Raw genomic sequence first — 26,326 nt, 5'->3', positions numbered from 1 at the left:
CTTTATTGGCCGAGGGAGCCGGCGTACAGCTTCCGGGTCATGTGGCCAGCATGACTAAGACGCTTCTGGTGAACCAGAGCAGCGCATGGAAACACCATTTACCTTCCCGCCAGAGCAGTACCTATTTATCTGTTTGCACTCTGACATGCTTTCGAACTGCTAGGTGGGCAGGAGCAGGGACCGAGCAATGGGAGCTCACCCTGTCGTGGGGATTCGAACCGCCGACCTTCTGATTGGCAAGTCCTAGGCTCTGTGGTTTAACCCACAGCGCCACCCACATCCCTAAACTAGACCTTACTAGACCTCTATCAACCTAGTCCACAGATCCTGTATAATCTTTCTTCTTGACAACAGGGTTTTGTTTCTGTTATTCATTACCTTTTTATCTTTCTCTCTCACCAAAACACTTAAATCAGATGCCTAGTTTTCCACTTATTGGAACTTTGAGAGCTGTTGGTGAGCAAAGGGTGTGGGTTTTTTGCAAACATGTGTTGAGGGTTATAGAAAACTGGTGGGAAAACAGATCTACACAAGGACACACATATAGAGAGAGTGAAGTCCTTGCAGAATGATGGATGGCAGTGTTCAATGAAGCAGTTCTATTGCTAACATTCATTTCTATTGTCTTTGGGGGGGGGGGGGGGTTACAGACATAGGTAATGTAGATAGGTTGGTAGGTAGGTAGATGGATAGATCCATCCATCCATCCATCCATCCTTACATGATAGAGTGTCAAACATAAAGAGCAATTGGAAACAAGGTGCAATGAGATAATCACATGTATTACAGGGATGGGAAAAGTACACACTAACATTCTTGGAATCTGCCTTCAACAGCATAGAAAAATGTATATGACCTACTGTCTGTAAAGAGACACCAATTCACCAAAACTTTGGATTAATCATCATATTTATATGATAAATTACTTATAAATAATGTTGCTAGCACCTTCCAAGAGTTTCTGCAAAATTCAAAGGGAAAATGAGATCAGAGAGGTACTACAAAAAGTTTATATCTGCTGTTATGGGGGAAAGAAAGAAAACAGAAAAAAGCAACGCAGGCCTGCTGAGGAACAAACAATTTGCATATTGTGTACCGTTGTGCAATTCAATACTAGCTTCAGGCTACCAAATAGGGCAGTAAAGCACACACTAAGTCTGATTTATGGTATCTAAGGATAGATAACCCAAGAATTTTCTGCTATTTGCATCTGTTTCAAATGCATACACACACACTTCCTGCGGCAGACTTACTAGAAAATACATTGAAAACAAACAAGGTTATAATCTGCCCAAAGAAAAGGCAAAGGGATAGACAGGGCAAGTGCAAGAAACCTTAACTCTAATAGGACACACCAGTTTACTGTGCCCTGCTCTGTAAGCTCCTCCCATCAGTGTTAACTACTATAATACTTATCTGCATAAAGCCCAATTTGTTCCCCAGAAATTTTGCTAGTAACACAACTAGTGATAGCAATGTCATATCCCATGAAGGTCCCCGCCTTCATCTGTCAGATCACATAAAGGTTTTCTTCCCTTCGTCTATCCTATACTATGAGTGCATGGCTCTAAACTAATTTGTTGCAGGATATTTACTGCTCTAAATGCCTTTCAATATCAGAGGATCAAGGACAGAATGAGGTCTGCCGTGCAGGCAAAGAACATGAGACAAATAACCAGGGAAGCCTTAGAAAAGGAATTCATCCATTCAAGACAGACAGACTAAGGACAAGTCCCAAAGAGGATGCAGAAGGAAAGAGGGTGGGGGAACAGGTGGTCCATGGGCAGCCAGGGACAGACGGTCAAGTTGTTCTGGTTACCAACATTAAATATGTCTCTTGCAGCTTCGTTTTGTAAAGGCTCCTCTTAGGCTAAATTCCTGAAGATTCTTAAGGGAAGTGTTCCATATTGTATCTCATTCTTTAACTAAGAGCTACTTGCCAGTGATGTGTAGCCAAAATGGCTAATGTACACATACACACACTGCATATGACATGAAAACCACACATACAGAACATATATACCACGCACTAGCCACATATACAGCACACACTCACATATGTACACTTGCCACACAATCAGACAGACACATATTCAGAGAGACCCCTCTCTTCTGCTAATTGGGAGGGAATGGGTTCTCAACAGCTTTTTTCTTCCCTTTTGCAGTACTGCCATGGGACTGAAAAATGAAAAGCAAAGCCCTATTCTTATCTTAGAAAAGTTTCTCTTCTGCCTCTGGCAGGGAATCTGTGCTATAAGGAACACCCTTCCTGTTTCCTCAACCTTAAGGTCTTCTTGCTAGGGTGTCATGAAATTCTCAGACTACTGCTCTGGTAATGGGTTATTCATCAATTATGAAAAATCAAAAGTCCTGGATAGTCACAAACTAGAGCAGACCAAATTCTTCTGGTACCTAGGGCTTCTATTCCATCATTCCAAGTCCTGGAAACATCATTGGCAGACCACCTATCAAAAGGCAGAGGTAAGCAAACTGGCTATACTTCCATTATTTTAGACAAGGGGAGGCCATTATGTTCCATCAGCCATTAAGATATTTAATGCAAAATATATCTCTCAACTCCTCTGTGCCTCAAACATCTGGTTCAATGGCTCATTCTCCAGGTTCGATGGCTTCCAGACAAAGTTTCTCCAGTCTCTCCTACAAGTTCCAAATGCAATACTATTTTTAGAAACAGGTGAATGTCCTCTATCAACTAAAGCATGGTGGGCTGCCCTGAGATACTGGCTCAAGATCTCAGTCTTTGGCCTAGGGAAGGGGTTACTTCCATACCTAAACAACAAGAAGTTTACCAGCTCATGGATGAAAATTATGGTTAGAAAAGCCACTTTGATTGGTATGACACCTTCTTTCCTGTACCATCTGGGCTATGATACCACCCTTAAATCTCTGAGGCAAAGACTCTGGGACATATCACATAGTGATCTCCGATCTCAATCTCATTAGCAGTAGGAATTCACTATGGGTTCAATTTTCAGACACCTGCACATCTTAGAAATTTGTCTGTACCAACGTATCGGGTCTTTACACCAAAGCCAGATTTAATGTCTTCCCATCAGAAGTGTTAAATGACAGACTGAGAGGTATCCCTTATCAAAATAGGATCTGTGTATGCTCTCAGGATGTTGACTGCATGAGGCATATTTTATTGCATTGTGGACAATATGATCAAGCTAGGGAACTATTGATTAAACCACTATTGGCAAATCGGCCAGGTCAAACTGAAGTCTACTATACCAAATATCTTCTAGATGACAAGTCCAATGATATCACAGTGGCCATGGCAAAGTTTCTTTCAGTAGTCATACAAATCAAAGATCAACATACCCATGCCTAAACAAATAAGGTTTCAGTTTCCCTTCCCTGGGGGTTGTCTGTATGAATCTGTATTTTATTCTGAATCCATGTTATGGGTCGTTGGATTATGGATTATTATAGGGTGTCATGCCATGCTGTTCTTGAGCCCTAAGACCTTCCTACAAGCACTCCTTCATGTTTCCTGAACCCTAAATTCTTAGTGCCATGCCAGAGGATGTATTCTTCTAAGGTAAGAAGAGGTGCCAGATTTTGGCAGAGGGTTGGTGGGCTATGAAAAGCAGCTTTTCGGTGGCGCTGTGGGTTAAACCACAGAGCCGATCAGAAGGTCGGTGGTTCAAATCCCCGCGACGGGGTGAGCTCCTGTTGCTCGGTCCCTGCTCCTGCCAACCTAGCAGTTCAAAAGCACGTCAAAGTGCAAGTAGATAAATAGGTACTGCTCTGGCGGGAAGGTAAATGGCGTTTCCATGTGCTGCTCTGGTTCGCCAGAAACGGCTTAGTCATGCTGGCCACATGACCCAGAAACTGTACACCAGCTCCCTCGGCCAATAAAGCAAGGTGAGCGCTGCAACCCCAGAGTCGGCCATGACTGGACCTAATGGTCAGGGGTCCCTTTACCTTTACCTTTACAGGCACAAATATGCTGAAACAGATGCTTGTATTTCATGCAAAACCTGAAGGCCTATCTTCACATTAAGATTTTTAGATGTGGCCATGTTTCTACCCCTATTCCCCTTACAAGGGGCTTTCTTCCCTAAAATCATAATGGGCAACATATTTCTATCCATCATCAATTACCTGCATGAAATCCATCAAGATCCAAAGGGTTACAGATGTGATAACCTACACATTTAATTTCCTGAATAAAATTTGCATTTTATTTTTATTTTTTTGGTCCATGATGACCAAAATGATAGTCGAGGGCATGTTACTTTTATCAAACAGTGAGCCTTTCATTCAAATTATCACTTTCATGTTCCTGGGTAAAATTCAAACAGGCATGTTTCAAAATTATGCTGCTGCATAGTCATTTTAAAACCTCTATCACCTGCTCACAAAGCCAAGTCAATTTATGCTAATTCCTAAATTAATCTTCTCCATATACTCATCTCGGTTGTTGCGTTAATCTGTCAGGCAAGGGAATAATGATGCAATACCAAGCTCATCAGTCCTGGTAGAAGATGAGGAAAAAGTGATAGCCACACATACCAATGTAAAGTAGCAACTGGAGTAGATTTTGATTCGTTCACTACGTGGACTACCCTTCACAATTTTTTTCCATGGAACACATTCTTTTGATTAATCTTTTGACATGGGTATGGCTCAGAAGGGCACAACCGTGCATTTAAAAATCACTGTGGAAAAAGGCTTGACTTGTTCTCATCAGAAACATGACTGTTGTCATAGGCAGCTCTAAGTAATAGTTTGGTTTCCAAAAATCCCAAGCACTTTACTTTAAACAAGCTTTTACAACCTCATTTGCAGCATTAAAAGAGTGGAGACGGGGGGAAATGGCTTAGGGTGAATAGCTCAATCGAAATAAAAAGTACAACTGAGCATAATCAAGCTCCATTCTACTTCCACTGTTGAACGCTGCCAGTGAAGATGAAAGTCTAGATTTTTGTTCGCCTCTGGGCAATTAGGTATATTTAAAATTTCTATGCAACTCATTTACACCTTTCTTGGATCAACAGGCTGCCCTTACATTTCATGTGCTGAACTCTGCTTGTATGTTGTATCAATACCAAACCTTTGCAGAAGACCCATCAACATTACTGGATGAAGGCTGAGCAATTTACCGCCTATATCTTTCTTAGCACAGCTGTTAGAAGCTCTCTTAGGTAGAGAAATCCTAAGCTCCTGGAGAGGGTAGGTGAGGAGCTGCTGGATGCTGAGAGTTCAAAGATGGAGGAGGAGATCTACCAAAAGAGGCCTGCCTAGTTACAGAGGCAGAAAGATCTGCCTCCGTTGCAGCTCTGCCATCAGAGCAGCGGAGGATGAAAGGGGGCAAATTAAAGAAGTCATTGGAATTGCAGGATCCAAAGCCTTTTAGTTCCCCTAATATGTTTTCTAAAAGGAAGGGATACCATTAAACCATGAAGCTGGTTTAATTAATCTTCTACCTTATTCGGGAAGAGCCATAGCTCAGTTGTAGAGCAGCTACTTTGCATGCATGAGGTCCCAAGTCTCTCCAAGTAAGGCTGTACTACTGTTGTCAAACGCTGTACTACTGCTGTTGGTCAGTTTTGAAAATACAGTGGTACCTTGGTTCTCGAACTTAATCCGTTCCAGGAGTCCGACTCCCGAAACGGTTCAAAAGCCAAGACGTGGCTTCTGATTGGCTGCAGGAGCTTCCAGCACTCAATCAGAAGCTGCATAAAGCACATTGGACGTTCGGCTTCCGAAAAACATTCTCAAACCAGAACACTTCTGGGTTTGCGGTGTTGGGGAACCAATTTGTTTGGAAGCCAAGCTGTTCAAGTACCAAGGTACCACTGTACTGAGCAAGATGGTCCAATGTTCTGACTCAGGATAAGGCAGGTTCTTTTGCCCTCTGAAACCATTGGAAGGTGGAATGAAAAAGAAAAACCAAGTACAAAAAAAGAGATAAATGTAAAGGTAAATGTAAAATGCAACCCCTCTATCTTGAATGGCTCTAGCCCAGCAGGGTGGTGATTCTTCTGCCATAGGATTGCTCTGCCTTTATACTGACTTATAATACCACAGGGATGCGGGTGGCACTTTGGGTTAAACCACAGAGCCTAGGGCTTGCCGATGAGAAGGTTGGTGGTTCAAATTCCCACGACGGGGTGAGCTCTTGTTGCTCAGTCCATTCTCCTGCCAACCTAGTAGTTCAAAAGCACATCAAAGTGCAAGTAAACAAATAGGTACTGCTCCGGTGGGAAGGTAAACAGTGTTTCCGTTTGCTGTTCTGGTTTGCCAGAAGTGGCTCAGTCATGCTGGACACATGACCCGGAAGCTGTACGCTGGCTCCCTCGGACAGTAAAGCAAGATGAGCGCTGCAACCCCAGAGTCGGTCACGACTGGACCTAATGGTCAGGGGTCCCTTTAGCTTTACCTTTTATAATACTGGTATTCATAAATGAAACATACAGGCAGCAACCTGTATATCTGATTGGCATGTGACCACTGATGCACATGCCATTTCTAGCATCGAAAGGGGGTGTAACAAGGGTGGAATGGGGCAGGGCAGGCTTATGTGCACTTCACTGGTGTGATGACCCGGAAGACAACCTCCACACAAATGGAGAGTTGCCTATAATTTGTTTGCTTCCCTTGTGCAGAAGGGGTGTGTAGGGCTCACTAAATAGCCAATGCACTTCCACTTTACCTATTTTACATAAAACGTTTCCTACTGAAGGATGGCCCACCACCACCACCTCTGACTACATACAAATTAAAGTTAGCACATTTGTTGGCTCCTGTTTGAAACTCAAAATTAAGTGATTGCACTGTGTAAATAGAAGATATGCTACCAAGGAGACCTGGCTGAATCTCTGAGCTGCCAGCTGCAGCTAAAGAAGTCTAAACACAGTATCAAATTATCCTTGGGGATTTTTGTCTTAAAAAAACAAAAGAACGTCTCCTTAATGGCTTTACAAAAGGTGATTTGCACCATTTGAAACTGTGGGCATCTTTCCCCCACACTCAGGATGTGTAATCCAAGTGCTGAGAAGATGAATAGCGAATTGATTGCTGTTGTTAGTTGAGGATGGATGAGCAAAGAAAAAAAAATCAGAATCAATAGTTAAAAAAACAATAATCCCATAGAACAGGGCATATACTAACAATGGAATTCAAAAAGAGAAATGTCAAAGTTTTCATGGGGGAAGGGGAGAGATTAAGTGCTCAGAATATTCTCAAGATGTGACAGCAATCGAATGTGCTCACCCTTCTCAGTGAAGTGTGTTTTATTCATGTCCAGAAAGCAATGGTTTCGTCTGCAACATTCGTACAAATTATTTATGATTAAGCACATGGGAACTCATGGGAACAGGATTAATACCATTAGATCCGACTCTCATTGTTACCTATTCAGTAGTTTAGATTAAGGAAAACCACATTCTAAATAGGGGGGGGGGAATCTGTAAATTTCAGTTTTCAACAGTGTCTGCAAAAATAATTGAGGGTTGTTTTTTTGTTTTACAGAAAGGTCTGCATGGAGATTCATACACATTTCTCCTAACATACACCTTTTATACACAATTATGCCAGTATATGCACAGAGAGTGGCCTGCCAGCCCCTGCAGCTTTATCTTTGAATCTGATCAGGAAATGGCTATGTTCCAGTTTGCATATTGTTTCAGAAACTATAAATGAACTAGGTTCACCTACAAATGAGAATTGAATCAGATTTCTCTCCCATTCCTTGTCTGGTTACTATTTGCACTGCATGTGTGGTGTGTGTGCACATAGTCTACATGCGTCTTCTATACATGTGTGTACATGGCCAGTAATACATGGCCTTTGAATGGATGTCTTACTGTCAATGCGGCCTTCCTCCCGAAAAATGTGGCCACTTCATTCTAATTAATAGTATATGAATCTGCTCTGGGAGTCTTTTAGCTAAAGAGTGTAGAACAGTGCTATAAATGAACAGGAATAATCAGTTGAGACACAAATTATTGCCCTACTATTTTTTTAAAGACGTGTAAATTCACCTTGAACTTTCAGAATCTGGTGTGACACAAATTGAAGTGAATGAGTAAAATAAAATTATGTTCTGCTCCCTTCTTCCCTCTCCCTGTTATTTCAAGGTCAATCCCAGCACTGGACTGCAACAGTCTGTGGCACAGTGGGGCAGTGTGTTTGGCTGCTAACCAGAAGATTGGTGGTTCAAGCCCACACAGGAACAGCTGTGGGCAGGATTCCTGCACTGGAGGGGGTTGGACTACAACACTACAATTATATGATTCTATGATGTAACACTTCACTGCAATGGCCAAATAAAAGCAGACATAAAGGAACAGCTCTCCCTTCCTATAATCAAATAACAGCAGAGCTGTCCTTAGATGTGTGAATTATTTCAGGAACAGAATATCCTTTATGGAAGCTTAAACACACACACACACATGTGCACACACAGAGGTGGAATGGAGCAACCTCATTGCACAGTACATCAAATCCACGATTTGCTTCTCATAGCAAACCATACATTCATATTCAACTGGCTGAGTCACATTTCTTGAAGCTGAAAATATAATATTGTAGCATTCAACCCTGGGGGATAAACTCTCATTACTGTTGCTTAACCTGTGTGGAAAGCAATGTTGGTACAAAATGTTCATGAAAATGTGGAGAGCCTTGATGATGATGATGATGATGATGATGATGATGATGATTACAGTCCAACCTTGGTTGTCAAACGTAATCCATTCTGGAAGCCTGTTCGGCTTCCGAAATGTTTGACAGCCGAAGCGCGGCTTTCAATTGGCTGTTGGAGCTTCCTGCACTCAAGCGGAAGCGACACTGGATGTTCGGCTTCCAAAAAACATTTGAAAACCGGAACACTTCCGGATTTTCAGCGTTTGGGAGCCGAAATGTACAGTAATGGAGGCATTCGGGAGCCAAGGTTTGATGGTACTCATGAAGCAAAATCTATCTAACTAGCATCCTTATTTCCAATTGGGGGGATCATATAAGTAGTGATAAATGGATCAGTGTCTATTTCCAGTCAGTGTCAAATTTGCATAAATCTGTCCTGTCCTATTTTAATTTGCATTTTTTAAAGTCCTTATAAAAATGTCATTTAAATATTGTTTCATCACAGAATAAACACTTACTTAGTAGTTGCCTTGAACAACTAACAAAGTCATTTTAAGACTTTGTTTTGTTACGGGTTACTGGGAATTTTAAGCCTGTGAGGGGTAAACCATAATGGCCAGAATTATTTGAGGGAAAGAATGTCCTCCAAATGTGTTTTACAGGTGTAGTGTACACGCAGCCCAGATTTCATGTGTTTTAAAATGTTATGCTTTTTCAAACAATTATATCTTGCCTATTCCATTTTTAAAGAAAGCACACAATCCAACAAACAAGGTAGTTAACAAAGCAACACTTCATTATGCATTTAAAATACATAATGATCCCCAAATTGAACATAATTGTAAAAATTCAACAATATTTACATAAGAAACCCAAAACAAAACAAAACAGAATGCCAGCGAAAAAAGAAGCTGAAGGTCTTTCTGAAGAGTCATGTCATGTCTCTACCAGCTTCCTAGAGCAGTACAATGGCAGGGCTTAACACACCTTGCTTGCCAAAGCATTCCACTGCTACAGAAAATGGGCAGCCCTGATAGTAGTTAGCTGTGTCTCACCAGACTGGAGGATCAGGGGAATTTCCTTAGATAATTATCGAACATGTGAGAAGGAAATGGTCCTTAGGAAACACATAGGCCAAACCCATGAGGGCTTTAAAGATAAATACCAGCATATTAATTTGTGCCTGGAAAGTTAGAAGGGGGGAGAGAGGGAGAGAGGGAGAGGGGGGGAGAGAGAGAGAGAGACTCCACATGCAATTTGGGAATTCTTGACTGAAAGGAGTCTAGACTCCATTCTAACATTTAAATAAAAATTTAAGAAAGGTTGCAATCTCTAATTGAGTGTTAGATTAAACATTTTAAAACTTTATCATCAAATGAATTAATTAGTCAGTAGACTTAAAAAAAATACTTTTAAACAATTGCTTATAAAACTGCCTATGAGAGTATTTAACCCCCTTTTCTCTCTTTCATAACAAATAATATCTCTTCTAAGGTGATGCACACTTTTATGACATGTGAAATAGATAGATAGATTCAGATCAATAGATTCAGATCAACAGATTAATCAACTAAAACCCATAAGGTGATACTCAATGGTGACTGTCCACTGATGCAATCAGTAGTAAAGGGGGAAGACAATTCCCAGGGATCCTTCTGTAGTTCCTGTCTTAATCTGTTGCAGAAGGTAGGAACCCTTCTGAGAAAAAAATAAAGGAGGGTATGGGGTACTGCAGGAAAATTGCCAAAATTACCTCCATCTCTGTTTCACCGACAGTTTTAGTGGTAAGTCACCTTAGATATCACCCACACAATTAATCAATAGAATTTTCTTTAATCAAGTTGCTGCCCCAATTCAAAAAACATTTGAAAATGACTTCAGTTTTTTGGCATAATGCTGATTGTTAAATTTGTCCCAATTGTGACCATCTTGTTTTACATCTTCTCTAAAGTGAACACATTTCCCCCCTTTCACATCTATTGCCATGTATTTCATGCAGGATTTTCTTCAACAAAAGAAAAGTAACATTTTACTTCCCTTCTGCCTTTGTGCACTTGGGTGAATTGAGTTTGCCTTGATCTACAGATTTAGAGACGAGACTGTCAATTGACCTAGTCTTCAATTACAAACTAATATAATGTATATCCAAACACATCACTGCAATTTAATAAGCGGCTCTTTGGGATTAGGCAATTCCAATTTGCTTTCATTTCAAATTCTGTGCAAGCACATCATTACAAATTTGATATTACCCTCACCAAATTAGGTCTTTTCGGAAGCACTGATCCATACAATTACAAAGGGACAGCAGTACTTCATTAGACTAACCTCGCATCAAGCTCTCACAAATTTACCTGATCAATAAGAGGATGGAAACAAAGAAAAGTAAGTCTTGGCAATATAATACTTGATCTGCACTTAATTATCTTGACCCACCCTTTAAAAAAAACAACCCACCCAAAAAAAAACAGCAGTGTCTACCACAACAGCTCCTCCACCTCCCCATCTGTTTACTCTCGACATAAAATCTATCAATGTCTTGACTCCTGGGTGTTCATCACTTCATCACTGTTTATAGCTCACATTAAAGCAGCAGTTCTCAACCTGTGGGTCCCCAGATGTTGTTGGACTACAACTCTCATCATCCCTAGCTAGCAAGGCCAGAGTTCAGGGATGATGGGAGTTGTAGTCCAACAGGATCTGGGGACCCACAGGTTGAGAACCACTGCATTACAGGATTACAGTTGCAGCAACGTTTCTGATCAATGGCCAGCTCTTGACTTCTCTATCTAAAGATAGATGTCCACAGATACTTTCACTCAGAAGCTAGTGCTCCTTCTTTTTACACATAGACTGTCCAACATCTTCTCCATGGATAGATTCAGGCACTTCTAAATATACAATGTACAGCTTTAAGGCTTATCACACAATAGCTGTACTGTAACTATATAGCTTTTAGTTCCTACACTCCTTCAGCCAAGTGGAAATCTGGGAACGCACTGATATTCTTTACCTTGGGTCAAGGATTGGATTCCTATCTCTTCAAACTAGTGCCCTTATCTAATCTAAAAACCAAAATAAAATCATCCCCGGGAGCAATGTAGCACAACTTGCAGAGGGGTAGGGGTGTCAATCTGTTGTAGTAACAACACAACGGAAATCCACCTAGCTGACAGAAATTTTGAAGGTGGGCAGGCATCTGGGAAATTCGTTGGAAACTTCCATTCTGGAACAAAATATCAAGCAGAATCATAGAAATGTAGAATTGTAAGGTACACCAAGGGTCATCTAGTCCAACCCTCTGAAATACAGGAATCATTGTTAAAGAATCCCTGATAGATGGCTATCCAAACTCTGTTTAAAAACTGTCAACTGTCCATCACCTTCCAAGGAAGTTCATTCCACTATGGACCAGCTCTGACCATCTGAAAGTTCTTCCTAATGCTTAGGGATGTTCAGAATCTCACTTCATGTAGTTTGAATACTTTGGTTCAGGTCCTACCCTCTGGAGCAGCAGAAAACAAGCTTCCTTCAGATATCTGAAGATGGCTGTACCATAATTTCAGTCCGTGTCTCAAAGCCACACCAATCTCTCTCTCTTTCTCTCTTTCTTTCTTTCTCTCTTTCTCTCTCCCATGCATATTTTTAAATGAATTAATGATTTCACATTGTGGAAGTTTAACTCTAGACAATATTTCAGGGTTCTTTTCTGCACATATTTGATAAATATCAGTAACATTAGTAATAAAGACACGTTGTTATTTCTTGGTAATATTTTTAAATTTCAATTCTAAAATTATCCTCAACGTTTCTAAACTGCACCTTCATCTAAAATGTGGATTCCAGGATGATGTCCATAAAAATCAAAGATCAATACAATATTTAAAATGTATTTTTAAAAGTAAAGTAACTTAATAAAATCTGGTACACTAATTATGGTCAGCAAGTACTTCCTGTTCATGTTCATGAGGTTGAAATTCTAGGACTGAAATTTGTTTGGGGGGTGCTGTTTTTCCCCTCTTAAATGTTTTAATATTGGACTCATTGGTCTACTGTCAGAGCTCTGTGTCCCGCGCAGGTACTGAAGACAATACACATGTGTACACACAAACTTCATTAGCTGCCACTTACCTTTCACTATTAATTCTGCATAGTTTGAAACTCCTGATCCACCATCTGAGCGGATGACACATCGGTATTTACTGATGCTGCGCTGAGAAGTGTCAGCTACGCTGACTGTAGCAGAAAAACGTCTATGGTTGACGACTCTGGTGACCATTAAAGCTGTGTCTCTGCCATTCCACTGCTGCCAAATCAACCAGAGGGGAGGGGAGAGAGAAAATATGATATGATCATGCAAGGAGATCATTTAATTCATTTATGATTCAGTCTTCATCGTTTTTTATTCATACACAAAATTCAGGGAAATCGTCCCCTAAATAATTTTCTACTGAGAAATTAGCAAGCTCAATAGTTCTACTGAGACATGCAGTCCTTGTCTTAAAGGGTTTTGTACCCCCCCCCAAAAAGCCACTATAAACAAATGCTGCCACAACAGACAGTTCATTTACAAAAACCAGAATAGTTTCTACCCCCCCCCCTCCATTAGTGGGATCTTTCAATCAGCTCATGAAAACATTGAATGAGAACTGTAACACCCTACAGAGGGGCTGTAATAGCATGCAGTGGAACATATACATATTGATTCAGAAGTGCCATTATAGGAGTTATTCCCAGACAGTTGTGTGGTTGTCGGGGAATAGACCACATTAAATGCAGTCAAATACAATGGGACATATTTCTGAGTTAACACTTTATTTATTGCTGGGCAGGGATGTGTAAAATAGCCTGCAAGGAAAGCACAGAATTCAACAGAATGCTCCATTACCTGCTAATCAATCCCCCTTTTTCAGGAACCTATAATTTAGGACATGCCAGATCATAAGGTAATCTGCCCTGTGCTCATAGATAAGACATGGAATCCTCCATAGCTTCAGATGAGAAAGTAATAAACATAAAGCATGTATTGTCAGCTATTATGAAGTAAAAGTGTACATATGTGTTGGGCACAACCAGCTCTTAACATGAGCAGCTTGTAGGAATACAGTTGTACCTCGGGTTACATACACTTCAGGTTACATACGCTTCAGGTTACAAACTCCGCTAACCCAAAAAATAGTGCTTCAGGTTAAGAACTTTGCTTCAGGATGAGAACAGAAATCGTGCTCCGGTGGTGCGGTGGCAGCAGGAGGCCCCATTAGCTAAAGTGGTGCTTCAGGTTAAGAACAGTTTCAGGTTAAGTACGGACCTCCGGAATGAATTAAGTACTTAACCTGAGGTACCACTGTACCAAAGCTGCCAACTGAACAACCTTATGACTGAGATTTGGAGGGCCTGTGGCCAATTACTCTGAGACACTTCTGGAGGGTGGCAACACCCAAACAGGCCTCTATTTAGGCGCCAGACAAAGACTGTCCTCATAACCAGGTCTTTAACTATCTGTGGCCTTTTTTAAAGTGGGTGGGATGTTTTTAATATATCCATCCTCCTTATTTTTAATATATCCATGGGTGGACTTGTTGATTGGTAGGTTGGTTTTAAGTCACTTTGGGTTGCCTTGGCCAAGATAAAGCAACAAACAAACAGCAATAGCACATAAATTCTAGCTTCCAGAGAGAAGATGCTTCTTATATTCATTATTATTTTTAGATTCCCTGCTTCTTTTTTCTAGTATTTTTAGTGAGATTAGTGGGAATGTGTTCACACAGATACTGCTTATTTGCTCAGTGTTGTAAAAGGCATCTTTAACTTCTCACAATACATTTTTAAGATGAACCACGTAAATGTAATGCATTTAATACTGTGTTCATAACAGTTGCTTATTCTAATGTCTTCATCCTACTAACTTTCAAAGTGGTTCTGATTGAATTAATTGAAGTCTTAATCCGGCATAAGTAATGTTAATTATTTGTAATTAACTTCTTTAGGATTGCAGTAATCAAGTTGCTACATAAAGTAAAAAACAACAACACTATAGATAACAAGAATTTCACTTTGTACATATGCACAAATTCTAGCCAGAAGCTTGCCTGAATTTTGTTCCATTATGTCCTGTGACCTTGCATGGCCTTATGAAAGATAGAAGAATGGTGGTAACCTTTATTGCCTTTAAGTCCTTTTAGAAAATTCACAGTAATTCTTACTCTTCCAACAGTTCCTTAATATTTGTGTTGTATGTTAATTATCTGGGAAACTAACATGAAAAAGAGGAGCTGCTCTCAGGGCTGGATTCAGTTGCAGGAAACAAAGATGATTGCCTAGGTGCTGGTGGTGATGCTGAACTTAGATAATGCTTGTCATAGGCTGCTTACTCAAGATTGCTCAAGACAGTTGAAAGAAAAATGGGAAACCCTGATGTTCATGGGCAGCACAACATTTTATTTTTAAGCTGTGCCCAACACTGTATGAGTGGAAGACAAACCTGGCCTATGGTTCTCTACCTTTTTCTTCTGCCCAGACCCTCTGCCTAGAGGGTCTGAGGACATACCAAGCCTTATATAGTAGTACCTCTGGTTACGAACACTTCTGGTTACGAACACTTCAGGTTACGAGCTCCGCTAACCTGGAAGAAGCTGCTCCAGGTTGTGAACTTTGCCCCAGGATGAGAGTGGAAATTGGACACTGGAGGCCGTACACAGTGGGAGGCCCCATTAGCAAAAGCATGCCTCAGGATAAGAACGGTTTCAGTTTAAGAACGGACCTCCGGAACAAATTAAGTTCGTAACCAGAGGTACCACTGTAGCATTGTATGGGCTACAGTGGGAAGAAAGATTCTCCCAAACTTGGGCAGATAACACTTCCGATTCTCGCTTCCCCCTGCAGTCCCATGCAACCCAGCCACAATGTTCAGTAGGTCCCACTGACCATCCAGGGATGCTTGGGGAGAGAGCAGATAGCTGGGGGTGGGGAATGGAAACAAGCATTATTCAAGCTACTTTTTGCTCACACAATGTTGGGTATGAGCCATCGTTTCCAGGAAAATTTACATCAGTTTCATTTTCAACATATGGTGCAATTGTGAGTTCACAGCGATCAGAGCCATACATTTTATTATCTGACAGGGATTAATCTTCCATACATGTCATGTATTGAATCTATTGAATGGGCTACAAATGCAACAGAAATAAGGCGTTGGGGAAATGAACAAACAGTGAAAGCAACAAAGGCACTTCTAATGTGGAGAGTGGATATTTGGTTGAGTACAGGGGTGGTTAATTAAGCTATGGCTCTCCAGATATTGTAGGACTCCAGTAACCCCAGCCAGCATGTCCAATAGTCAGAGATAATTCCAGCTGTTGTAAAGGTGGTGTTCCCTCTTCGCAGTAAAACTCCAGCACACACAGCGTGATATTTACAGTCTTTTCTTTATTACATATATACAAAGAACAGCTGCAATTCAAAATCATGCAACTGAACCTGTCGAGTCAGATTCGGGGAGTGGCTTCCTTTGATTTCGGTGCCAACAAAGTAGGCATGAAAACCTCTCGATACATCTTTGCTCTTTACGTTTCATTTCCCTCCTTGCCTGTGCTGGTGTGAAAGCCCCCCCCCCCCCTTTCTGAGGCTGAACTTCCTCCTACCAACTCTGGTGGGTTGTAGGGCTCTTCACCATCCCTGACCCCCTGCTCCTCCTGACTATGCCTCGCCCCCTGCTCTGCTTCGTGCATCAGTTCCTTGTCTTCCTCTTCTGCCAGTTCCTGCTCAGAACCCTCCCCTGCTACTGACAAAACTGTGCATTCTGGCTCTTCCCTGACAGCTGTGGACCAAACATCTGGAAAACCACAGGGTTGGGTGCCTACTGGTCTAGGAACAGCCATGGTTCTGCTGGAAATTATTGTCGTGCCAATTGTGCAGCATTAGCCTATGGCTAATTAAATAATGTATAGCTTTTTAAACTATTTATTTCATAAATAGTATATAATGAAAGGTTAGTGCAAAGAATGAAAATTTACTTTGTTTAACTTTATGGGCATTCAGATAGCAATCTTCAGAATTTCAACATATTTTGCACATGTGTGTTCAATGTTTTTCAACAACCGTGAATACTAGAAACTCAATCTTTGAAGACTCCTGCCTTCCTTTCCACATGTCTCATCCTTCCCCTTCTACACTATTCATTTGCCAACTTTTAATCTCCTGTTTTTCTTTTGTCTTCCCAGCCTTTGAACCAAGCTTCTAATATGCCAAACTCTGATTTTTTTTAAATTATTTTTTGCAAATGGACTAAATTAGGAAAAGGGGGTGCATTTATACAAGGGTAGCTAATTTCTATAAATGTGCCCAATTGATTAATGTTCCCAGCATATTCAGCTAAATAATATTTCCATGCACAAATCTGAAACAATAAGGTATTGAGTCGAAGCATGCAGCTGGTTTTGCACAAAGGGAAATGCTCTGTCAAGGAATTCAGAGGAGTATCACTCCAGTCACTGAAAAGAACAGAGAAACCCTGGAAAGTATGGAGCTCTATTTGTGTTTGGTGATCTTAGAAAATAGGAAGCTCTATTTGTGCTTTGGAGTTTCTGAAAAATAACACATCAAGTCTCATTCTACTTTACCTGTAGCCACAGTTTGTCATGTTGAGACCACTTTCCTCCAGCAATGCACTGGAACGTTGCATTCTGTCCAACATTAACCTCCACGTTCTGGAGCCGCAGGAAATGAGGAGCTTTTCCTAACAAAAATGCAAAATATTATCTGGGTAGAGCTTCACAGTTCATATGCATGCTATGAGAACCAGCCATTCTTAACAAGGATGTCCGGTTTCCCACAGAACAAACTACTCATCATAGCAGTGTTGAGTTTGGGGTTTGTTTTAAATCCTACAGTATGGCTTTTAGCTAACGATATGAAAACAAAAGCATCAACCATCTCGGCACTGATAATGTGCTATAAATGACACTTCCACACCAAAAGGATTCAACATTCCCTAGTAATAAATTTCAGTTAATATACGATGGAAGCAAATAGCAAATTTCTTCTGTGGAAGGATGTAAATATACCGGTAATACATATAACATATTATGTACGAAATCAATGAATATAGCATTCACAAGGAAAAGTAGGCAAAGGAAAACTGAGCCAAGATATTTTTTTTACTAAGCGGTCTGGGTTCCTACTCACAGACAGTTAACAACAGCAACTTGATACGGTCCAACCCTATTAAAATATTACCATTACCAAATTCCACCAAACTCAATAGGGCCTACATTCAAGTAAGTCCACAGAGCATAGAGGCATTATATATGGGGTCCTCAATGTGGTGCTCATGGACACCCTCAGATAACCCCACTGTGGTGCCCACCAAGGCCCGAGGCCCATCCCAATATTCTATCTTTGAAGAGATTAATTGGCATCTTTGTTGTTTGAAGGGGTGCTGCCTCTTTTTTTCTTTTTTTTTGCAGGAGTGTGCCTTGCTTTTTTTGTATGTTTTATTTGTTTTGCGTTGCACGTAGGTTCTTTGCCTGGTTTTGGGGAGGAAAAGCCCTGAGCATCACCATTTTTCCTTCTGTAAAATGACTATTTTGTGGAGAGGCACTACCAAGGTGGCAGCAGATCTAGCTCCCAGACAGCACTACACAGCTGTTGCTGTTGCTGTGGCAGCGGCACTGGGCAATGAATTCCTTCAGATCTGCTGTGCCAGTGGGTCGTGACACCTGAGGTGGTCACCTCACCTTGCCTCATGAATGGGCCAGCTCTGAAGTACTGCAATCAGATCATTGCTGCAGCATTGGCACAGGGAGGGTTTAACTTTTTCCTCCGTTCCCCTTTTCTGCTATTTACTATAACGGGGGGGAAACACATAATGGGCAGCTCCAATCAGCCTCAGCCACCATGATCAATTAAAGGTAAAGGGACCCCTGACAGTTAAGTCCAGTCGTGAATGACTCTGGGGTTGTGGCACTCATCTCGCTTTACAGGCCGAGGGAGCCGGCGTTTGTCCACTCTGCAGACAGTTTTTCCAAGTCATGTGGCCAGCATGACTAAGCCGCTTCTGGTGCAACAGAACACCAACACCAGAGCAGTGCACGGAAATGCTGTTTACCTTCCCGCCAGAGCGGTACCTATTATCTACTTGCACTTTTTGGGGTGCTTTCGAACTGCTAGGTTGGCAGGAGAAGGGACCAAGCAACAGGAGCTCATCCCATTGTGGGGATTCGAACCGCCAAGCCCAAGGCTCAGTAGTTTAGACCACAATGTCACCCACAACCCTACCATGATCAATTATCATGGATAATAATGAGGAGTCTATCAACGTACAGAGGACCATAGCTTCACAGGCTCTGTCACAATGAAAGGCCAGCTACAATTTGGTGAGCAGTATCACTTGGCCAGCAGAGTCAAAGAGAGTTATGCCATCCCTTTTAGCTGGCCGGTAGTTTATCCATGTCACAATTTATTGATGTACTAGCTGTTGGCTGAGACAGGGTCATTCATCTGTCACCTGAAATGGAGAAGCCTTGATATAAAACAATACTGCTTTTGCAGAATATTTACAGCAAACCGTTGTGACAGTTGGTATTTTCCATTCCTTTTAGCTTTAGTGTATCAAAATGGGCCTTTTTTAATTGATGGCAATGCTACTGCTACTGAGTCCTCTACAGTTTTAAAAAGGAACAAAAGGAAGAAATGAATAAAGGAAAGGAAAGGAAAATGGTTGATGGCTTTGAGTTCAAACTCAATCACATTATTAATAATAATAATAATAATAATAATAATACAGCACCCCTCTGTCTGGGTTTCCCCAGCCACTCTGGGCGGTTCCCAACAGAATATTAAAAATACGATAAAACATCAAACATTAAAAACTTCCCTAAACAGGGCTGCCTTCAGAGGTCTTCTAAAAGTCAGATAGTTGTTTATTTCCTTGACATCTGATGGGAGGGCATTCCATAAGGCAGGAGCCACTATAGAGAAGGCCCTCTGCCTGATTCCTGTAACCTCACTTCTCGCAGTGAGGAAACCGCCAGAAGGCCCTCTCAGTAGCATAATACCTGATAGTCAAAAGGTCAAGAAGTTTTTTAAGATAATACTCTAATAAAGTCAAACTAATTCTATTCTAGCTAGCAAAGTGAGTATTATAAGAAACCACAACAGCACTCTATTTTTGAGAGAACATAAATGCCTTATATGTGTTGTCCCTAACAACATTGCTGGAATTGTCCTGTCCCTTCCTCAGTCAACTTTACACTTACGTATTTTAGCATTTAAAATTGTAGACTGTGTTGGGTGACTGGCAGAAAGCCAGGATATAAATGTAATAAACAGATAAATATAAAGCATGAACTGAAATTAGAAGGCACCTTTGGATCCCAAAATCTTCCATATTTATCCGTTTTAAGTTATACAAGTCTCTAAAAGAATATTACATAGGTTTTGCCTGTTGAAATTAGAAGGACTTATATATGCTTCATTGTGACTTCACTGGCCCAAGTATTAAGCTTTCTGTTGGCTTCTAGATACCAGGCAGGTACCATGAGTACAAAAATGGCCCTAGTGTTACCTCTTAATTAGTCCTGGATTTGGGGGAGTTTGTATCTGAATGTTATGAATTGGACATCTGTAACAACAAATGGATACAAATTCCTAATTGAGTGTTTCCATGGATAAAACGGCTGGTACAAAATACAACAGCCGAGGGAATGTAGTGAAACAAGCTTTTGACTTATTCTATACTTCACAGTATGAATCGAGTGCTTTGAAAGGGATACATATTCTTTAAATTCTTTCATTGAGCCACTGAAAAGATTTACATTTCTTTAAAGAAAGTATACTCCAGGGCATTTCTTCCAGAGTGAATGTTGCACTAATTTGCTTAGTTGTGTGCACATGAAAGAACTTCCCCCACATCCCAAAATTCCCCCTTTAACTTATTTCTATATGATACCATCAGAACCCTGCAATTCTTCTCCTTCAATGGCCTGAATCAGAGCTAACAATCAGGGCTTTATATCTCCTTAATAACGGACTAGAATTTTGGCACTAGCTGCACATTTGTAGCGGTTCTGCCTGTTGCACAACTTGATAAATTATGTATTTATTCAGGGTTGATTGCTTCCACTCTGTAAGCATTTGGAAAGGATAAAAGAAGATGTTTCAGAACTGATTGAATTGGGCGAATTACTCCTCTTGATGCAAGGCCGAGTGTAACACATTACTACGGTTAGGAAGGAAAAGGGGGGGGGAGTATGCTTACTGCATGGATGGGCAAGAACTCTGACTTCATCCACAGCTATGTACCCAGGGTGTCCCTTCAACGAAACCGATTCAAATATCACCTGAAATACACAGGGGGGAAACAAGCTGCTTAAGTAAGCTGTCTGAAAGGATCTCTCGCCTATTCTTTCTCACATAGCTGAAAACGTTCAAAATCCAGGGACAGAGATTCACAACTCAACATATTGATTGCTTTCATAAGCTACCCAATTTAACCCCTCGAAGGTTATTCATTAATGCGCAGGGAAGAAAAATACACACATTGTCCTGTTCCAATATGTCTCCACTGAACATAATGTCAGAAAATATCTATCACACTTCTACTTGGGAGAAGCCTTGGGGGGCGGGGCAGGGGAGGAACCACACTGATTTGTTCTTAAGCATAAGCATGAAGCCAAGTTAAATGGGTTAAATGCTAATAAAAAACAGACAAAACCAAGGATTTCAGTGCCAGAACTATGCCTAACAGTGCCTAACCATGTCTACTCATGAACAAGGCCTATTGAATTCAATGGGGCTTACTCCCTGCAATTAGGTTGCAGTCTCTATGTTATAAGAAACACGCAAACAAAATGGCTGCCCTGTAAATTCTCCTCCTGCGTCATTAAAAATGCCAAAGCTCATCGTATATTTATGATGAGTCATTAAATATTGCATATAACACTTAAGGAGGGAAACTTCATACTGGGAACACCTTTGGATAAACTACCTGAGCCGTATTTAGGCATGCAGAACATGTCACTATCCATCTGTCTGTAGGTTAGGTTGACAAAGTTAATTAGAGAAGAAAAATAGTGCCATGTCAGTTTTGCAGAAATATGGAGCTTGTTGGAATGATAAAGGGCAAGATCTGGTCAATCCATATTTGTTATTAGGAGATATATGAAATAGATAATAAATTTGACAATTTTACGTTTTACCATGTATGCGATGTATGTACATATGCAATGCATTTATTATACTTATTCAGTATATTTATAGGTAACTGTAATATTTTAAAAATAATACTGAATTTATAAAGTTATCTGTAAGATAATTGTGTATGTCTGTGTTGGTACTCACTGGAACAGAGTACTATCTCCAATTTGATTTCAATAGCAGCTCCCATCTAGCTGAACCCTAAATAGAGCACCCAGGAAGTATCACAGAAGGGGGCTTTGCTGTTGTTGAAACAAGGGATAAATCAAAATGGCAACCCCTTTCATGCCCAATGATGCTTCCCTGCCTTCTTCACCTTTTAGAGGCATTCAACTCACAGCAATAGAGGAATGTTTGCCAATTAACCTTGTGAAAAACTTCTTAAAAACATTAACATTTCCAAGTTAATTTATTTATAAATATTCTGTGTTTGGAATTATACTTTTTAAAAAATAATAATAATGAAGCCCTTTCAGTTTAAAATGAAACTGTGTCACCTTCCTCATTTATTTCATTTATAATCTTTCACTGTTCTGTCAAAATATAATTATGCTTAAAGGATTAATAATCAGAAATGAAATGAATGTATTTCTCATTTCTAATTCATATGCATATGCCTAATTAAAAAAAGCATTTGATGTAACACACAATATTTCTTTCGGTTTAGGCAACTTTTCAAAGATATTACTGAGAGTATTAAGTTGTTGCAAGTGATTTATGTAATATGCAGCATTAGTCATTCTTTGGGACTTTGGGATGTCCCAACACAGCTGAGTCGTGACTTTGACATCCAATCTGGGACAATGCGAAAGTTCATGGCAAAACTGAAACAACTAGAGAGAAGATGAAAAGAGTAGCCTAAGGTAAACCATATTAAGGGAATATGCTGACCATAGAAGAAAAACACTGAAATCTCATCTACCTCAAATGATTAAATATCCTCCATGTCAGGGCTTACAAGTACTCAGTGCTGCTAGCCAGACCTGATGCATATGTTGCTTTTTGACACCTTAAAACAGGCTTCCTCAAACTCGGCCCTCCAGATGTTTTTGGCCTACAACTCCCATGATGCCTAGCTAGCAGGAGCAGTTTGGCCGAGTTTGAGGAAGCCTGCCTTTATGTAATTCTGCTCCTGGAAAGCACTGGTGACTGGGCTTTTAGTGGATATTGGTGTTCATTCTGTGTGGAAAGGGCTGAATTCTATTCTTCTTTAGATTACTTTTTTTTCTTTGGATGAACACTTATATTGTCTTATAACTTTTTTAAAAAACGAATTTTGCATTTTATCATTGTAAATCACTTTGGGATGCCTCTGGATGTTTGAAGTGAGATATATATATATATATATATATATATAGAAACACAATAAATAGCAAGCCACATTTATTTCATGTGGAATACACAATGCATGTAATTTTCAATTAGTATTAACTACACTAGAGAAGACCTTTGTATTGAGCTGACCCATCACGATATTAGATAGCAACTCTCATTAGGTTAGCGCAGGCATCCCCAAACTCGGCCCTCCAGATGTTTTGGGACTACAAATCTCACCATCCCTAGCTAACAGGACCAGTGGTCAGGGATGATGGGAACTGTACTCCCAAAACATCTGGAGGGCCAAGTTTGGGGATGCCTGGGTTAGTCCATGCATGCAATGTATCAGATGTGTGTATATTTAAGAAATGATATCCACACAGTGGCTCATAGCTCCAGATACAGGAGGTAGAAGGGATGAAATCAAGGGGATGAAGAAAGTTCTGCCTCTTATCCGTCTTTCCAGAGGACAACCTCTTCACTGTTAGGTACATAACAGTGGTCAGCTATGTGCCAAACCAAATGTGATGTTGACTGCACAAATCCTATTAATGTCCAACTTATTTCATTGGCACAAATGGGAGCTCTAAAGTAAACAGCTGCTTCAGAGATGCCATTTTTGTCAGGATCATGTCAGAGAAAGAGCTAAACACTCTCTCTCCATCTGCTCCCCACATCCTCAAGAATACTCAGTTTTGACTATGGCTACTATTTTCATGACATGTCTCTCCATGTACTTCCCAGCAAGGCTTCTGTAAGTGTACTTCTGCACATTCCACATATAATTATCTGTATAGGGGCAAGGGGCTAAATGTGACCACTCCTACTCCCGGGGTCTTCATGTGTCGATTGTACTCAGAACCACTGAATGGTGGGGGAAATGTCAGCTAAGTGTTTCTGCTGCAAAACAAACAAACAACAACACGACAAAACAGTTTGTTAAAGCTGAAATTTGTATTAGCAACAAACTTGTAAACGTGTTCCTATGTAAATTCAGGTGTCTGGTGAAGCAAGCAAACACCTGAATTACATTTCTAGCATTTATCTTAGTTTTTACAGAAATGCCAACATTCCTTGACTTGCATCGGGACAAATCCGAGAAAATACTATGGCTGCTCTCTGCTAAATCAGAGTGTGATTCTGAGTACTACTACCTGTTATTTAATGAAGGTCAAAACAGACCATATTGATAGTTATCTGTAGTATCTGGGGGAAAGGGGAAGTGGTTATTATCACAGAATAGATAGGATATGATATGATATAATCACAAAATATCTGATGCAACTTTTTAGAGATGGGGGAAATCTCAAACACACCTGATAGAAGTGTGGCCAGAATGTGCTGATTGCAAGTTCTACCTTCACCCAGCCTTCTGTAACAATCCCAGACACATTCCAGATAGGGTTGCCTTGAGGTCCACCATTAACCTTGACATAAACGTTCAACGATCCAGGGCTGGAGCGGTCTCGACTGGACAGGTAGTAATGGAAGTCAATACAGTGTGTGTCATTTTCCTTCAAGGTTGGTAGAAGCAAATGAGCTTTTTGCCCAGATGCTCTCCCAGAGCTGTTCACCATCATGAAGGAGCCTGGAGATAAATGTGAAACAAAGAGAGGGACAATAGCAGAGAAAAATAAGGTCAGTGGTTTCCTTCTCTTCCCCTGGAACAATAGTATGATGAAGAGCCAATAATTCTAAACAATCTGCCCAGCAGTCAGAAAACAAAACAGGTATTCATCTCAAAGAACTGAAAACCTATTATTTTATGCCAACACTTATCTGAAAAAGACAAGAAGACATCAAAATTACAGGAGCTGCAAATAAATTTGCACCCACTGCCTCCACCATCACTTAAAGAGGGTTATTTATTACTATTTTCAAATTTTCTACCCTGGATTTCAAATTGTCTGACAGTAAAATATCCACACCAAGCATGAAGTGCATACACATTGTACAAACCTCTTGCCAAGTGGCCAGGCTCTCCCAGTGGCATTTTCAAGCAGTATGAAGCTGACAGCCTTTATAACACATCTAAATTTATTGGTTTGTATTGTACCAATGTATTGTAATGCATCACTGGAAAAGAGCAAGGCACAGTGGCACACAAAGGAGTGCGACTGCACTCCACCGGACGGCAGCAATTAGCCGCTGTGCAGGTCATAGATTACTGTGGGGTTTCACCAGCTTAAAATACTGAGCAGGCCATGGATTACTATGGGGTTTCACCAGCTTAAGATGTAGAAAGGAGAGCCTTAGACCAAATGGAGCCACGTTGGAACAGCTACCTTGACACTCCCTCTGTTTGAATTCCTTATATTTTAATCACATTTGTAGCCCCTTTCACAACTCTGATGCACCATTTGAATGCATGACTCCTCTCTGTAATTAAGGATTATCAATTTGTGCATGTCCCTGCAATTTAGAATGGTCAATTTGTACATGTCACTGATCTAATCACTCAAATGAACACAATTTTTGAGTGGGCATCAATGTTATTTTTGTTCCTCGTGAATTAAAGAAAGAAAGGAAAGTTAACACAACGCAGGCCACACAGGGAAGTGTTACTAGTTTTACAATCAAATATTAACTTTTAGTTCTGTTTGGTTTAAGCCCAAGAGTTAGAGACTGGATGCTGTAACAGCTGCTGAGACTCTGATCAACAAAAACTCAGTTCCAGTGTGCACACAGATAGCACTGCTGTAGCACAGCAAGAAGGGAAATGATTCATGCTGAAAAGTATTGCCATTTGTAAAGCAACCTTTTAAGAACAGCTATTTTAAGAACCTCAAAGCAAGAAAAGTCCACCAAATCCAATCCCTTGTCTTGACTTTTGTCTCTTCTTTGGGACAGTGTGTTCTCTAATGCGGTTTTTTTAAAGTCCATTATACTTATCGTGCAAGGTATTCCTGGATCCTGTAAAAAGCAGCCACCAGATTGGGATTAAGGTTTCACACCTCCCAGCAGTCAATAGGTAACATTGTAAGCGAGCAAAGAATAAAATAAAATAAAAAACAGGAAGCTGCCATCTTAGCTCCTTCCTGCTCCTTCCTTTTCCAGTTTTTCAATAACAAGCCAGAAAATGAGGAGATTCAGTATCAGAAGAGCATGGAAGATGGCTTTTAACAGGAGAGGTTGCCTTAAAAATTCACTGAGACACTCTGGTAGGAAAGGTAAAGAAGTATGATGGAGAATCTAT

General features: G+C 40.5%; 1 protein-coding gene across 1 annotated transcript in view; it reads right to left on the bottom strand.

Moving 5' to 3' along the window:
* The window catches only part of PTPRT (protein tyrosine phosphatase receptor type T), a 594,790-nt gene that overhangs the window by 336,984 nt on the left and 231,480 nt on the right, over positions 1–26,326 (bottom strand). The window contains exons 3-6 of the mRNA XM_083446701.1: positions 24,447–24,718; positions 20,876–20,957; positions 17,238–17,353; positions 12,751–12,925 (exon numbers count right to left, since the gene is read on the bottom strand). Of these exons, the coding sequence (XP_083302827.1) occupies positions 12,751–12,925; positions 17,238–17,353; positions 20,876–20,957; positions 24,447–24,718 (645 nt within the window). The remainder of the gene's footprint in view (positions 1–12,750; positions 12,926–17,237; positions 17,354–20,875; positions 20,958–24,446; positions 24,719–26,326) is intronic.

This window comes from Podarcis tiliguerta (genome assembly GCF_965153285.1).
Source record: "Podarcis tiliguerta genome assembly, chromosome: 6".
Taxonomy (NCBI): domain Eukaryota; kingdom Metazoa; phylum Chordata; class Lepidosauria; order Squamata; family Lacertidae; genus Podarcis; species Podarcis tiliguerta.
The sequence above is the reverse complement of the archived record's forward strand: the minus strand, read 5'-3'. Positions and strand labels throughout refer to the sequence as shown.